The sequence below is a fragment of the Ranitomeya imitator genome, chromosome 6 (assembly GCF_032444005.1).
Source record: "Ranitomeya imitator isolate aRanImi1 chromosome 6, aRanImi1.pri, whole genome shotgun sequence".
Taxonomy (NCBI): domain Eukaryota; kingdom Metazoa; phylum Chordata; class Amphibia; order Anura; family Dendrobatidae; genus Ranitomeya; species Ranitomeya imitator.
The window spans coordinates 569,733,939-569,747,079 of record NC_091287.1 but is presented as its reverse complement, the minus strand read 5'-3'; the positions used below and the strand labels follow the sequence as shown (position 1 = coordinate 569,747,079).

The following is a 13,141-nucleotide window of genomic DNA, read 5'->3' as shown; positions in this document are numbered from 1 at the left end:
CCTGCCAGGTTCAAAGAATGTGAAGGCGGATGCTCTTTCTAGGAGTTTTGTGCCTGACTCCCCTGGAAATTCTGAGCCCTCTGGTATCCTTAGGGATGGGGTGATTTTGTCTGCTGTCTCCCCAGACTTGCGACGTGCTTTGCAGGAGTTTCAGGCGGCTAAACCTGATCGTTGTCCGCCTGAGAGACTGTTTGTTCCGGATAATTGGACCAGTAGAGTCATCTCCGAGGTCCATTCTTCTGCGTTGGCAGGTCATCCTGGAATATTTGGTACTAGAGACTTGGTGGCCAGGTCTTTTTGGTGGCCTTCCTTGTCGAGGGATGTGCGTTCTTTTGTGCAGTCTTGTGAGGTTTGTGCTCGGGCTAAGCCTTGCTGTTCTCGGGCCAGTGGATTGTTGTCACCTTTGCCTATCCCGAAGAGGCCTTGGACGCACATTTCCATGGACTTTATTTCGGATCTCCCTGTCTCTCAAAAAATGTCCGTCATCTGGGTTGTGTGTGATCGCTTTTCTAAAATGGTTCATCTGGTACCCTTGCCTAAGTTGCCTTCCTCCTCTGAGTTGGTCCCTCTGTTTTTTCAGAATGTGGTTCGTTTGCATGGGATTCCTGAGAACATCGTTTCTGACAGGGGATCCCAGTTTGTGTCTAGATTTTGGCGGACGTTCTGTGCTAAGATGGGCATTGATTTGTCCTTTTCGTCTGCATTCCATCCTCAGACGAATGGCCAGACTGAACGAACTAATCAGACCTTGGAAACTTATTTAAGATGTTTTGTTTCTGCTGATCAGGATGACTGGGTTACCTTTTTGCCGCTGGCCGAGTTTGCCCTTAATAATCGGGCTAGTTCTGCTACCTTGGTTTCTCCTTTCTTTTGTAATTCGGGGTTTCATCCTCGTTTTTCCTCTGGTCAGGTGGAACCTTCTGATTGTCCTGGAGTGGACATGGTGGTGGATAGGTTGCATCGGATTTGGAGTCATGTGGTGGACAATTTGAAGTTGTCCCAGGAGAAGGCTCAGCAGTTTGCTAATCGCCGTCGCCGCGTGGGTCCTCGACTTCTTGTTGGTGACTTGGTGTGGTTGTCTTCTCGTTTTGTTCCTATGAAGGTCTCTTCTCCTAAGTTCAAGCCTCGGTTCATCGGTCCCTATAGGATCTTGGAAATTCTTAACCCTGTGTCGTTTCGTTTGGATCTCCCGGCATCGTTTGCTATTCATAATGTGTTTCATCGGTCGTTGTTGCGGAAGTATGAGGTACCTGTTGTTCCTTCTCTTGAGCCTCCTGCTCCAGTGCTGGTGGAGGGAGAATTGGAGTATGTTGTGGAGAAGATCTTGGATTCTCGTGTTTCCAGACGGAAATTCCAGTATTTGGTCAAGTGGAAGGGTTATGGTCAGGAGGATAATTCTTGGGTGGTTGCCTCGGATGTTCATGCTGATGATTTGGTTCGCGCTTTTCATAGGGCTCATCCTGGTCGCCCTGGTGGTTCTCGTGAGGGTTCGGTGACCCCTCCTCAAGGGGGGGGTACTGTTGTGAGTTCTGTTTTTGGGCTCCCTCTGGTGGTTACTGATGGTACTGGGTGACTTGTCTTTCCTGGGTTTCTGGGTTCCACCTGTTCCATCAGCATATGGGAGTTTCCTATTTAACCTGGCTTTGCTGGCATTTCCTCGCCGGTTATCAATGTATCCAGTGTGTCTTGTTACCTCTGCTCCCTGCTCCTAGAACCTTCTGGTCAAGCTAAGTTTGGATTTTCCTGTTTTGGTGTTTTGCTTAATTTGGTTTTTAGTCCAGCCTGCAGATATGTGATTCTTGCTGCTGGTTGCTCTAGTGGGCTGAAATTGCTCCTCATGTACCATGAGTTGGCACATGAGTTCAAGTAATTTCAGGATGGTTTTTTGAAGGGTTTTTCGCTGACCGCGCAGTTCACTTTTGTATCCTCTGCTATCTAGCTTTAGCGGGCCTCATTTTGCTGAAACTGTTTTCATACTGCGTATGTGCTTTCCTCTCATTTCACCGTCATTATATGTGGGGGGCTGCTATTTCTGTGGGGGATTTCTCTGGAGGCAAGAGAGGTCTGTGTTTCTTCTAATAGGGGAAGTTAGATCTTCGGCTGGAGCGAGACGTCTAGGATCATCGTAGGCACGTTCCCCGGCTACTTTTATTTGTGTGTTAGGTTCAGGGTCGCGGTCAGCTCAGGTTCCATCGCCCTAGAGCTTGTTTGTATCTGTGCTTGTCCTTTAGTGATCCCCTGCCATTGGGATCATGACAGAGTATATAGTGGAGAAGATTTTGGATTCTCGTATTTCGAGACGGAAACTCCAGTACCTGGTTAAGTGGAAGGGTTATGGTCAGGAAGATAATTCCTGGGTCTTTGCCTCTGATGTTCATGCTGCCGATCTGGTTCGTGCCTTTCATTTGGCTCATCCTGGTCGGCCTGGGGGCTCTGGTGAGGGTTCGGTGACCCCTCCTCAAGGGGGGGGTACTGTTGTGAATTCTGTGGTCAAGCTCCCTCCTGTGGTCATGGGTGGTACTTCGGCTGGTTCTGTCCATGAGCTTCCTTTGGTGGATGTGAGTGGGGCTGCGGCTTCTGAGTTTCCTTCCTCAGGTGACGAGGTTAAGTCGTTAGGTGCTGCTCTATTTAACTCCACCTAGTTCTTTGTTCCTGGCCTCCAGTCAATGTTCCAGTATTGGTCTTGCTCTCTCCTGGATCGTTCTTGTGGCCTGCCTGCCCTGCATAAGCTAAGCTTTGCTTGTGTTACTTTTGTTTGCTATATTTTCTGTCCAGCTTGCTATATTGGTTTTTCTTGCTTGCTGGAAGCTCTGAGACGCAGAGGGAGCACCTCCGTACCGTTAGTCGGTGCGGAGGGTCTTTTTGCGCCCTCTGCGTGGTTGTTTGTAGGTTTTTGTGCTGACCGCAAAGCTATCTTTCCAATCCTCGGTCTATTCAGTAAGTCGGGCCTCACTTTGCTAAAATCTATTTCATCTCTATGTTTGTATTTTCATCTTTACTCACAGTCATTATATGTGGGGGGCTGCCTTTTCCTTTGGGGAATTTCTCTGAGGCAAGGTAGGCTTATTTTTCTATCTTCAGGGCTAGCTAGTTTCTCAGGCTGTGCCCGAGGCGCCTAGGTCTGGTCAGGAGCGCTCCACGGCTACCTCTAGTGTGGTATGATAGGATTAGGGATTGCGGTCAGCAGAGATCCCACGTCTCAGAGCTCGTCCTATGTTATTAGTAACTATCAGGTCACTTTGTGTGCTCTTAACCACTAGGTCCATTGTGGTTCTGAATCACCAGTTCATAACACCTGTCCTTGTAGACTTACATTCTATGGGATAATGGGAAAGAGACAGAAGGTCAGGGGTGCTGCAGTACTGGTGGGGGGAAGGCGGCAGCTCCGGTGGTGGTGAGGCGGCAGCTGCGGTGGTGGTGAGGCGGCAGCTCTGGTGTTGGTGAGGCGGCAGCTCTGGTGTTGGTGAGGCGGCAGCTCTGATGGTGGTGAGGCGGCAGCCCTGGTGGTGGTGAGGCGGCAGCTCCGGTGGTGGTGAGGCGGCAGCTCTGGTGTTGGTGAGGCGGCAGCTCTGGTGTTGGTGAGGCGGCAACTCTGGTGGTGAAGCGGAAGCTCTGGTGGTAGTATGGCGGCAGCTCGGGTGGTGGTGAGGCAGCAGCTCAGGTGGTGGTGACGCGGCAGCTCTGGTGGTGGTGACGCGGCAGCTCTGGTGGTGGTGAAGCGGCAGCTCGGGTGGTAGTATGGCGGCAGCTCAGGTGGTGGTGACGCGGCAGCTCTGGTGGTGGTGAGGCGGCAGCTCGGGCGGTGGTGAGGCGGCAGCTCGGGTGGTGCTGACGCGGCATCTCTGGTGGTGGTGACGCGGCAGCTCGGGTGGTGGTGATGCGGCAGCTTAGGTGGTGGTGAGGCGGCAGCTTGTGTGGTGGTGAGGCGGCAGCTCGGGTGGTGGTGAGGCGGCAGCTCAGGCGGTGGTGAGGCGGCAGCTTGGGTGGTGGTGACGCGGCAGCTCAGGTGGTGGTGACGCGGCAGCTCGGGTGGTGGTGACGCGGCAGCTCGGGTGGTAGTGAGGCAGCAGAATGATTATTGCAGGCTGTAGGCTTTCCTGAAGAGATGGGTTTTCAGGTTCCGTCTGAAGGATCCGAGGGTGGTGGATAGTCGGACGTGTTGAGGCGTGGAATTCCAGAGGATGGGGGATATTCGGGAGAACTCTTTGGAGGCGTTTGTGTGAGGAATGAATAAGTTTGGAGGAGAGTAGGAGGTCTTGGGAGGATCGGAGATTATGTGAGGGAAGATATTGTTAGTGAGATTATCTGCTCAGCTGTCTCTCTGTTTTGTTATCTCCCTTTTGAATTGCACATGATATATATATATTTGTCTGATAATATTTTAATCTATTTATATCAATAAAAATTAATGATTTTATTGGGATTTTGCACTTCCCTTTTTTTCGGTTCCATGGTAATTTGAAAGTGTTCCCTACCTTTATCTAAGTCAGGGGTCTCAAACTGTATTCCTCGAGGGCCGCAAACTGTGCATGTCTTCAAGATTTTCTTAGCATTGCACAAGGTGCTGGAATCATTATCTGTGCAGGTAATTAAATTATCACCTGTGCAATACAAGGAAATCTGGAAAACATGACCTGTTTGCGGCCCTTGAGGAATGCAGTTTGAGAGCTCTGATCTAAGTGGTCATTTGTTTTGGGATATGCTATGTAGAATACCCAGCACATACAGCCCGGCTATATGATGTCCTCCATGCTTTACCCTTAGGACCAACTCCATGCAGAGACCGCCTGTAATAAGGAGCCAAGGACATCACATGGAAGAAAGAACATGAACTATCATCCAGTGTGGAGTGTGGTGAGATGGGGATCTGTAGATATCAGCAAACATCTGATAATGCACATACACGTGCTTCTCGCTAAATTAGAATATCATCAAAAAATGAATTTGTTTCAGTTCTTCAATACAAAAAGTGACACTCATGTATTACATAGAGTCATTACACACAGAGTGATCTATTTAACGTGTCTAATTCTGTTAATGTTGATGATTATGGCTTACAGCCAATGAAAACCCCAAAGTCATTATCTCAGTAAATTAATTAGTAAAAAAATATGCAAAGGCTTCCTAAGCATTTATAAAGGTCCCTTGGTCTGTTCCAGTAGCTCCACAATCATGGGGAAGACTGCTGACCTGACAGATGTCCAGAAGGCGTCACTGACACACTCCACAAGGAGGGGAAGACACAAAATGTCATCGCTAAAAAAGCCGGCTGTTCACACAGTGCTGTATCCAAGAATATTAATGGGAAGTGGAGTGGAAGGAAAAATTGTAGTAGAAAAAGGTGCACAACCAACCGGGATAACCGCAGCCTGGAAAGGATTGTTAAGAAAAGGCCATTCAGTAATGTGGGGGAGATTCACAAGGAGCGGACTGCTGCTGGACTCATTGCTTCACCACACACAGACGTGTCCAGGACATGGACTACAAGTGTCACATTCCTTGTGTCCGGCCAATCATGACCAATAGACAACGCCAGAAGTGTCTCACCTGGGCCAAGGAGAAAAGAACCAGACTGTTGTCAGTGGTCCAAGGTGTTGTGTTCAGATGAAAGTACATTTTGCATTTCATTTGGAAATCAAGGTCCCAGAGTCTGGAGGAAGAGCGGAGGCCACAATCCAAGCTGCTGGAGGTCTGGTGTGAAGTCTCCACAGTCAGTGATGGTTTGGGGGCCATGTCATCTGCTGGTGTAGGTCCACTGTGCTTTATCAAGACCAAAGTCAGCGCAGCCGTCTACCAGGACATTTTAGAGCACTTCATGCTTCCCTCTGCCGACAAGCTTTATGGAGATGGAAATGTCATTCTCCAGCATGACTTGGCCCCTGTCCACACTGCCAAAAGTACCAATACCTGGTGTAAAAACAACAGTATCACTGGGCTTGATTGGCAGCAAACTCGCCTGACCTTACCCCCATAGAGAATCTATGGAGTATTGTCAAGAGGAAGATGAGACATCAGACCCAACAATGCAGAAGAGCTGAAGGCTGCTATCAAAGCAACCTGGGCTTCCATAACCCCTCAGCAGCGCCACAGGCTGATCGCCTCCATGCCACGCCGCATTGATGCAGTAATTGATGCAAAAGGAGCCACAACCAAGTACTGACTGCATTTACTGAACATACATTTCAGTAGGCCAACATTTCGTATTTTACAATCATTTTCAAGCCAGTGTTATAAAGTATTCTAATTTACTGAGATAATGACTTTTGGGTTTTCATTGGCTGTAAGCCATAATCATCAACATTAACAGAAATAAACATGAGAAATTCATCACTCTGTGTGTAATGACTCTATATAATATACAGTATGTGTTTCACTTTTTGTATTGAAGAACTGAAATAAATTCACTATTTGGTGTTATTCTAATTTTGTGAGAAGCACCTGTATCTATATATACACAGAACAGTTGTATTCAGGATGCAGCAAAGTGACAAGCTTTATACTGTAAATAAGTGTTAATAGTTTCTTTTAATTATCTGGTGACCGCCCATCTCCTCCATGTTAAGGACTGGCGGAACGCACCAAGTATAGATGATAAGAAACTAGGTGCGTTCGCAGTCCGAGGTCCACCGTGCAGGTAAAAGACCCTGCTGCTAGTAAGACGGACTATATGGCGGTACTAAGTATACACACATGAGTTAACATCACCCTGCGTGAAGGAAGCGATCCTGTTGCGTCACAGGACCGCAGTACCGCACATAGAGCGCGAGCAAGAAGTCAGCGAACTCAACCCCTAAACAGGATTGAAGTCCGATTAGACACTTTCTGGCACAACACCGCAACTGGGTGTGTAAGGAAACTTATTAAATAGAATCTATAGGCACGAGAGTGCGTGCGGTGCCGCACTGACGGACGCCACTAACCACCTAGGCTTGGGTAAGGAAAGCGCAGAGGAAGCGCACGGTGCCGTACTGGCGGACACAGCCACAGGACGCTGTGATGTGTGTTACGTGCAGATGGCTAGTCGGGCGCTAGATAGCTACCATCATCCGCGAACAGTCAACAACACTAGGGAGGGATACTTAGGAGCTTCCATCCATCGACATACATCCATCTACACACACACATTATATCAAGACAATACTAGCGCATGGCCGTGCGGTCATGCGCAGTTTATATAGTTGCAGCACAGGAAGTAGCTACAGAAGTTTTGCCCTTTCAGGACCTGCCAAGAGGACCAATGGTATGTGCTGTAGTGCCTGAGCATGTGACCCTCGATCTCCAACGGGAGATCTTGCCCTGGGCATGCTCAGTGTGTGCAAATAAGGACTTAGTCCCAGAGAAGCCCGCTCGCCGAAGATCAGTGCAGGGTACAACAGGAGAGCCAGAAAAGGCAGCAGTAACCCCCTGCACACAATCAGTCCCAGCAAGACGCTGGGAGCGACACCTCCGCTGAGCAGAACCCACTGCGTCCGAAGCAGAATGGGAGACCGCAGCAGACACGGATCGAGATTTCCCCTGTGCAGCAGAGGAAACTCGACTCCTAACACTCCATCATCAGTATCTGTAACTGCTCGTCTCCTTCACCATTAGTATCTGTGACTGCCCGGCTCCACCATCATCATTATTTATGACCACCCATCTCCCCCATCAGTATCTGTAACTGCCTGTCTCCACCATCATCAGTATCTGGTGTCCTCCCTTCTCCTCCACCATCAGTATCTGTGACCACCCATCTCCTCCACCATTGGTATCTGGTGACTGGCCGTCTCCTACATCATAATTATCTGCTGACCTCCATTCTCCTCCTCCATCATAGTAACATAGTAACATAGTTAGTAAGGCCGAAAAAAGACATTTGTCCATCCAGTTCAGCCTATATTCCATCATAATAAATCCCCAGATCTATGTCCTTCTACAGAACCTAATTGTATGATACAATATTGTTCTGCTCCAGGAAGACATCCAGGCCTCTCTTGAACCCCTCGACTGAGTTCGCCATCACCACCTCCTCAGGCAAGCAATTCCAGATTCTCACTGCCCTAACAGTAAAGAATCCTCTTCTATGTTGGTGGAAAAACCTTCTCTCCTCCAGACGCAAAGAATGCCCCCTTGTGCCCGTCACCTTCCTTGGTATAAACAGATCCTCAGCTAGATATTTGTATTGTCCCCTTATATACTTATACATGGTTATTAGATCGCCCCTCAGTCGTCTTTTTTCTAGACTAAATAATCCTAATTTCGCTAATCTATCTGGGTATTGTAGTTCTCCCATCCCCTTTATTAATTTTGTTGCCCTCCTTTGTACTCTCTCTAGTTCCATTATATCCTTCCTGAGCACCGGTGCCCAAAACTGGACACAGTACTCCATGTGCGGTCTAACTAGGGATTTGTACAGAGGCAGTATAATGCTCTCATCATGTGTATCCAGACCTCTTTTAATGCACCCCATGATCCTGTTTGCCTTGGCAGCTGCTGCCTGGCACTGGCTGCTCCAGGTAAGTTTATCATTAACTAGGATCCCCAAGTCCTTCTCCCTGTCAGATTTACCCAGTGGTTTCCCATTCAGTGTGTAATGGTGACATTGATTCCTTCTTCCCATGTGTATAACCTTACATTTATCATTGTTAAACCTCATCTGCCACCTTTCAGCCCAAGTTTCCAACTTATCCAGATCCATCTGTAGCAGAATACTATCTTCTCTTGTATTAACTGCTTTACATAGTTTTGTATCATCTGCAAATATCGATATTTTACTGTGTAAACCTTCTACCAGATCATTAATGAATATGTTGAAGAGAACAGGTCCCAATACTGACCCCTGCGGTACCCCACTGGTCACAGCGACCCAGTTAGAGACTATACCATTTATAACCACCCTCTGCTTTCTATCACTAAGCCAGTTACTAACCCATTTACACACAATTTCCCCCAGACCAAGCATTCATCGATATCTGTGATGACTCATCTACTCCACCATAAGTATCTGGTGACCGCCCTTCTCCTCCACCATCAGTAACTATGACTGCTTGTCTCCTCCATCATCAGTATCTGGTGACCGCCCTTCTCCACCATCAGTATCTGGTGACCACCCTTCTCCACCATCAGTATCTGGTGACCACCCTTCTCCACCATCAGTATCTGGTGACCGCCTGTCTCCTCCACCATCAGTATCTATGGCCCCCTGTCTCCACCATCATCAGTATCTGGCAACCGCCCTTCTCCTCCATCATCAGTATCTGGTGACAACCCTTCTCCACCATCAGTATCTGGTGACCACCCATTGTCTCCATCATCCGTATCTGGTGACCACCCTTCTCTACCATCAGTATCTGGTGACCACCCTTCTCCACCATCAGTATCTGGTGACCACCCATTGTCTCCACCATCAGTATCTGGTGACCACCCTTCTCCACCATCAGTATCTCGTGACCGCCTGTCTCCACCATCAGTATCTATGACTGCCTGTCTCCACCATCATCAGTATCTGGCAACCGCCCTTCTCCTCCACCATCAGTATCTGGTGACAACCCTTCTCTACCATCAGTATCTGGTGACCACCCTTCTCCACCATCAGTATCTGCTGACCACCCATTGTCTCCATCATCAGTATCTGGTGACCACCCTTCTCTACCATCAGTATCTGGTGACCACCCTTCTCCACCATCAGTATCTGGTGACCACCCATTGTCTCCACCATCAGTATCTGGTGACCACCCTTCTCCACCATCAGTATCTGGTGACCGCCTGTCTCCACCATCAGTATCTATGACTGCCTGTCTCCACCATCATCAGTATCTGGCAACCGCCCTTCTCCTCCACCATCAGTATCTGGTGACAACCCTTCTCTACCATCAGTATCTGGTGACCACCCTTCTCCACCATCAGTATCTGGTGACCACCCATTGTCTCCACCATCAGTATCTGGTGACCACCCTACTCTACCATCAGTATCTGGTGACCACCCTTCTCCACCATCAGTATCTGGTGACCACCCATTGTCTCCACCATCAGTATCTGGTGACCACCCTTCTCCACCATCAGTATCTGGTGACCACCCATTGTCTCCACCATCAGTATCTGGTGACAACCCTTCTCTACCATCAGTATCTGGTAACCACCCATTGTCTCCACCATCAGTATCTGGTGACAACCCTTCTCCACCATCAGTATCTGGTGACCACCCATTGTCTCCACCATCAGTATCTGGTGACAACCCTTCTCTACCATCAGTATCTGGTAACCACCCATTGTCTCCACCATCAGTATCTGGTGACAACCCTTCTCTACCATCAGTATCTGGTGACCACCCTTCTCCACCATCAGTATCTGGTAACCACCCATTGTCTCCACCATCAGTATCTGGTGACAACCCTTCTCTACCATCAGTATCTGGTGACCACCCTTCTCTACCATCAGTATCTGGTGACCACCCTTCTCCACCATCAGTATCTGGTGACCAACCATTGTCTCCACCATCAATATCTGGTGACCACCCATTGTCTCCACCATCAGTATCTGGTGACAACCCTTCTCTACCATCAGTATCTGGTGACCACCCTTCTCCACCATCAATATCTGGTGACCACCCATTGTCTCCACCATCAGTATCTGGTGACAACCCTTCTCTACCATCAGTATCTGGTAACCACCCATTGTCTCCACCATCACTATCTGGTGACCGCCTGTCCCTTTAAAACCACATCAAAATAACAATTCTCTCAGTACATGAACAACATCTTTGTAGAAACTTGGCAGGAGGTTGTACCGACAGATCTTCTGTGTATGAGGCTTGTGCAGATCCTTCTCTCTTCATGTGATCCTGGACAGATGGGATGATGTGACATCAGAGCTCCGGAGCTGGATCATCACCCCCATATCTTCTGTGTATGAGGCTTGTGCAGATCCTTGTGGATAATAATAATAATAATAAATAATAATAATTTTATTTCTATAGCGCCTACATATTCCGCAGCACTTCACATTATAGAGGGGACTTGTACAGACAATAGAAATTACAGCATAACAGAAATCACAGTTCAAAATAGATACCAAGAGGAGTGAGGGCCCTTCTGCTCGCAAGCTACAAACTATGGGGAAAGGGGAGACACAAGAGGGGGATGGTAACAATTGCTTTCGTTATTCGGACCAGCCATAGTGTAAGGATCGGGTGTTCATGTAAAGCTGCATGAACCGGTTATCAGCCTAAATATGTAACAGTACAGACACAGAGGGCTGTTAAATGTATAAAGCTTGTGAGAATATGATGCGAGGAAACCTGGTGTAGCGTGGCTAAAGGTCATGTGATTAATGGACGGTATGTATCGCAGAGGTGGGTGGCCCTGTGATGGAAGCCTGGGTATGTTTTGCTCAAGCAGATCTACTGCTGAGGGATTTGTTTACATTGGGAAGGCTTCCAGGTGATTAGAGATGGGTGGGTTCAGTCACCTACAAACCCACCCTAAGAGGCGTGTTTGAAGACCTAAGATGGTTTTGTGTTGAAGGACCTGTGGTGATGTCACACTCAGCTGACTGGCCATGTGACAGGTATATGGGTGTGGTTACACTTATGTAAAGAGGTGTGTGTAGCCCATGTGGAGAGTGTGTTTGGGAGTCTGTCAGGGTGGACACACTTCCATGTGTGCTGGCTGGACACTGCAGAGTGGCCTGTGTGTTGGACGGTTCCAAGTGGGGACAGACGTCCTGAACAGCACACAGAGACCATATTTAGGCTGGAGAGCCTACATGCTGGACATGGCACAGCCTGTGTGCCTACAGATCTGAGAGAGAGCGGAGCTCTACTATGGACTTTGAGGATTCAACTGTCTGATGTAAGACTGTTTACCCTGGTGTTGCTGACTTAAATGGTTTATGGAGTGAATAAACCTACATGAACGCTGAAGAGAATGTGCCTCCTGTTTCCTCCTATGCATCCGAGCGAGTACAATCCCTACACTGGTTATGGTAAAAATTTTGAATGGGCAACACAGGGATAGTTAGGTTAATGCGTTGAGACGGTAGGCCAGTCTGAACAAATTTGTTTTTAGGCCACACTTAAAACTGTGTGGATTGGAGATTTATTGTATTAACCTGGGTAGTGCATTCCAAAGAACTGGCGCAGCACGAGTAAAGTCTTGGAGACGGGAGTGGGAGGTTCTGATTATTGAGGATGCTAGAACAGAGGGCATGGGTAGGGTGGTAGATTGAGACAAGGGAGGAGATGTAGGGTGGTGCTGAGCCATGGAGAGCTTTGTGGATGAGGGTAGTAGTTTTGCACTGGATTCTTGAGTGGATGGGTAACCAGTGTAATGACTGGCACAAGGTAGAGGCATCGGTGTAACGGTTGGTGAGGAATATGATCCTGGCTGCAGCATTCAGGACAGATTGGAGCGGGGAGAGTTTGGTAAGAGGGAGGCCAATTAGTAGAGAGTTACAATAGTCCAGACGAGAATGAATAAGTGAAACAGTAAGGCTGGAGTCACACTCAGCGTAAGACAATACGGTCCGTATATTATGGCCGTAATACGCTGAAAAGTCCCCAAACAAGTGGCCCGTAGCTCCTCTGTAGGCAGGGTGTGTCAGCGTATTTTGCACATGGCATCCTCCGTATGTAATCCGCATGGCATCCGTACTGCGTGTTTTTCTCGCAGGCTTGCAAAACCAACATACGGCTATACAAGGGATCCATGTGTAAAAAAAAAACAAAAAAAACAAACAAACATATATACTGTCTATATATATATATATATATATATATATATATGTCAGTAGACACATATATGTATATATATTAATTTTTCATACAGCGCTAGATAGCTTTAAAGCCGGTAATTCAATTACCGGCTTTGCTATCTCCTTCCTAAACCCGACATGATATGAGACATGGTTACATACAGTAAACCATCTCATATCCCCCTTTTTTTACATAATCCACACTACTAATGTCAGTAGTGTGTATATGCAAAATTTGGCCGTTCTAGCTATTAAATTAAAGGGTTAAATGGCGGGAAAAATTGGCGTGGGCTCCCGCGCAATTTTCTCCGCCAGAGTAGTAAAGCCAGTGACTGAGGGCAGATATTAATAGCTTGGAGAGGGTCCACGGTTATTGGCCCCCCCCTGGCTAAAAACACCTACCCCCGGCCAC

The 13,141-nt window shown here is 47.9% G+C and overlaps 1 protein-coding gene across 1 annotated transcript in view; it reads left to right on the top strand.

Annotated features, from left to right (window-relative positions):
* The window catches only part of WDR97 (WD repeat domain 97), a 519,753-nt gene that overhangs the window by 441,237 nt on the left and 65,375 nt on the right, over positions 1-13,141 (top strand). Inside the window, exon 20 of the mRNA XM_069732096.1 lies at positions 4,765-4,854. Coding sequence (XP_069588197.1) covers positions 4,765-4,854 — 90 coding nt within the window. The remainder of the gene's footprint in view (positions 1-4,764; positions 4,855-13,141) is intronic.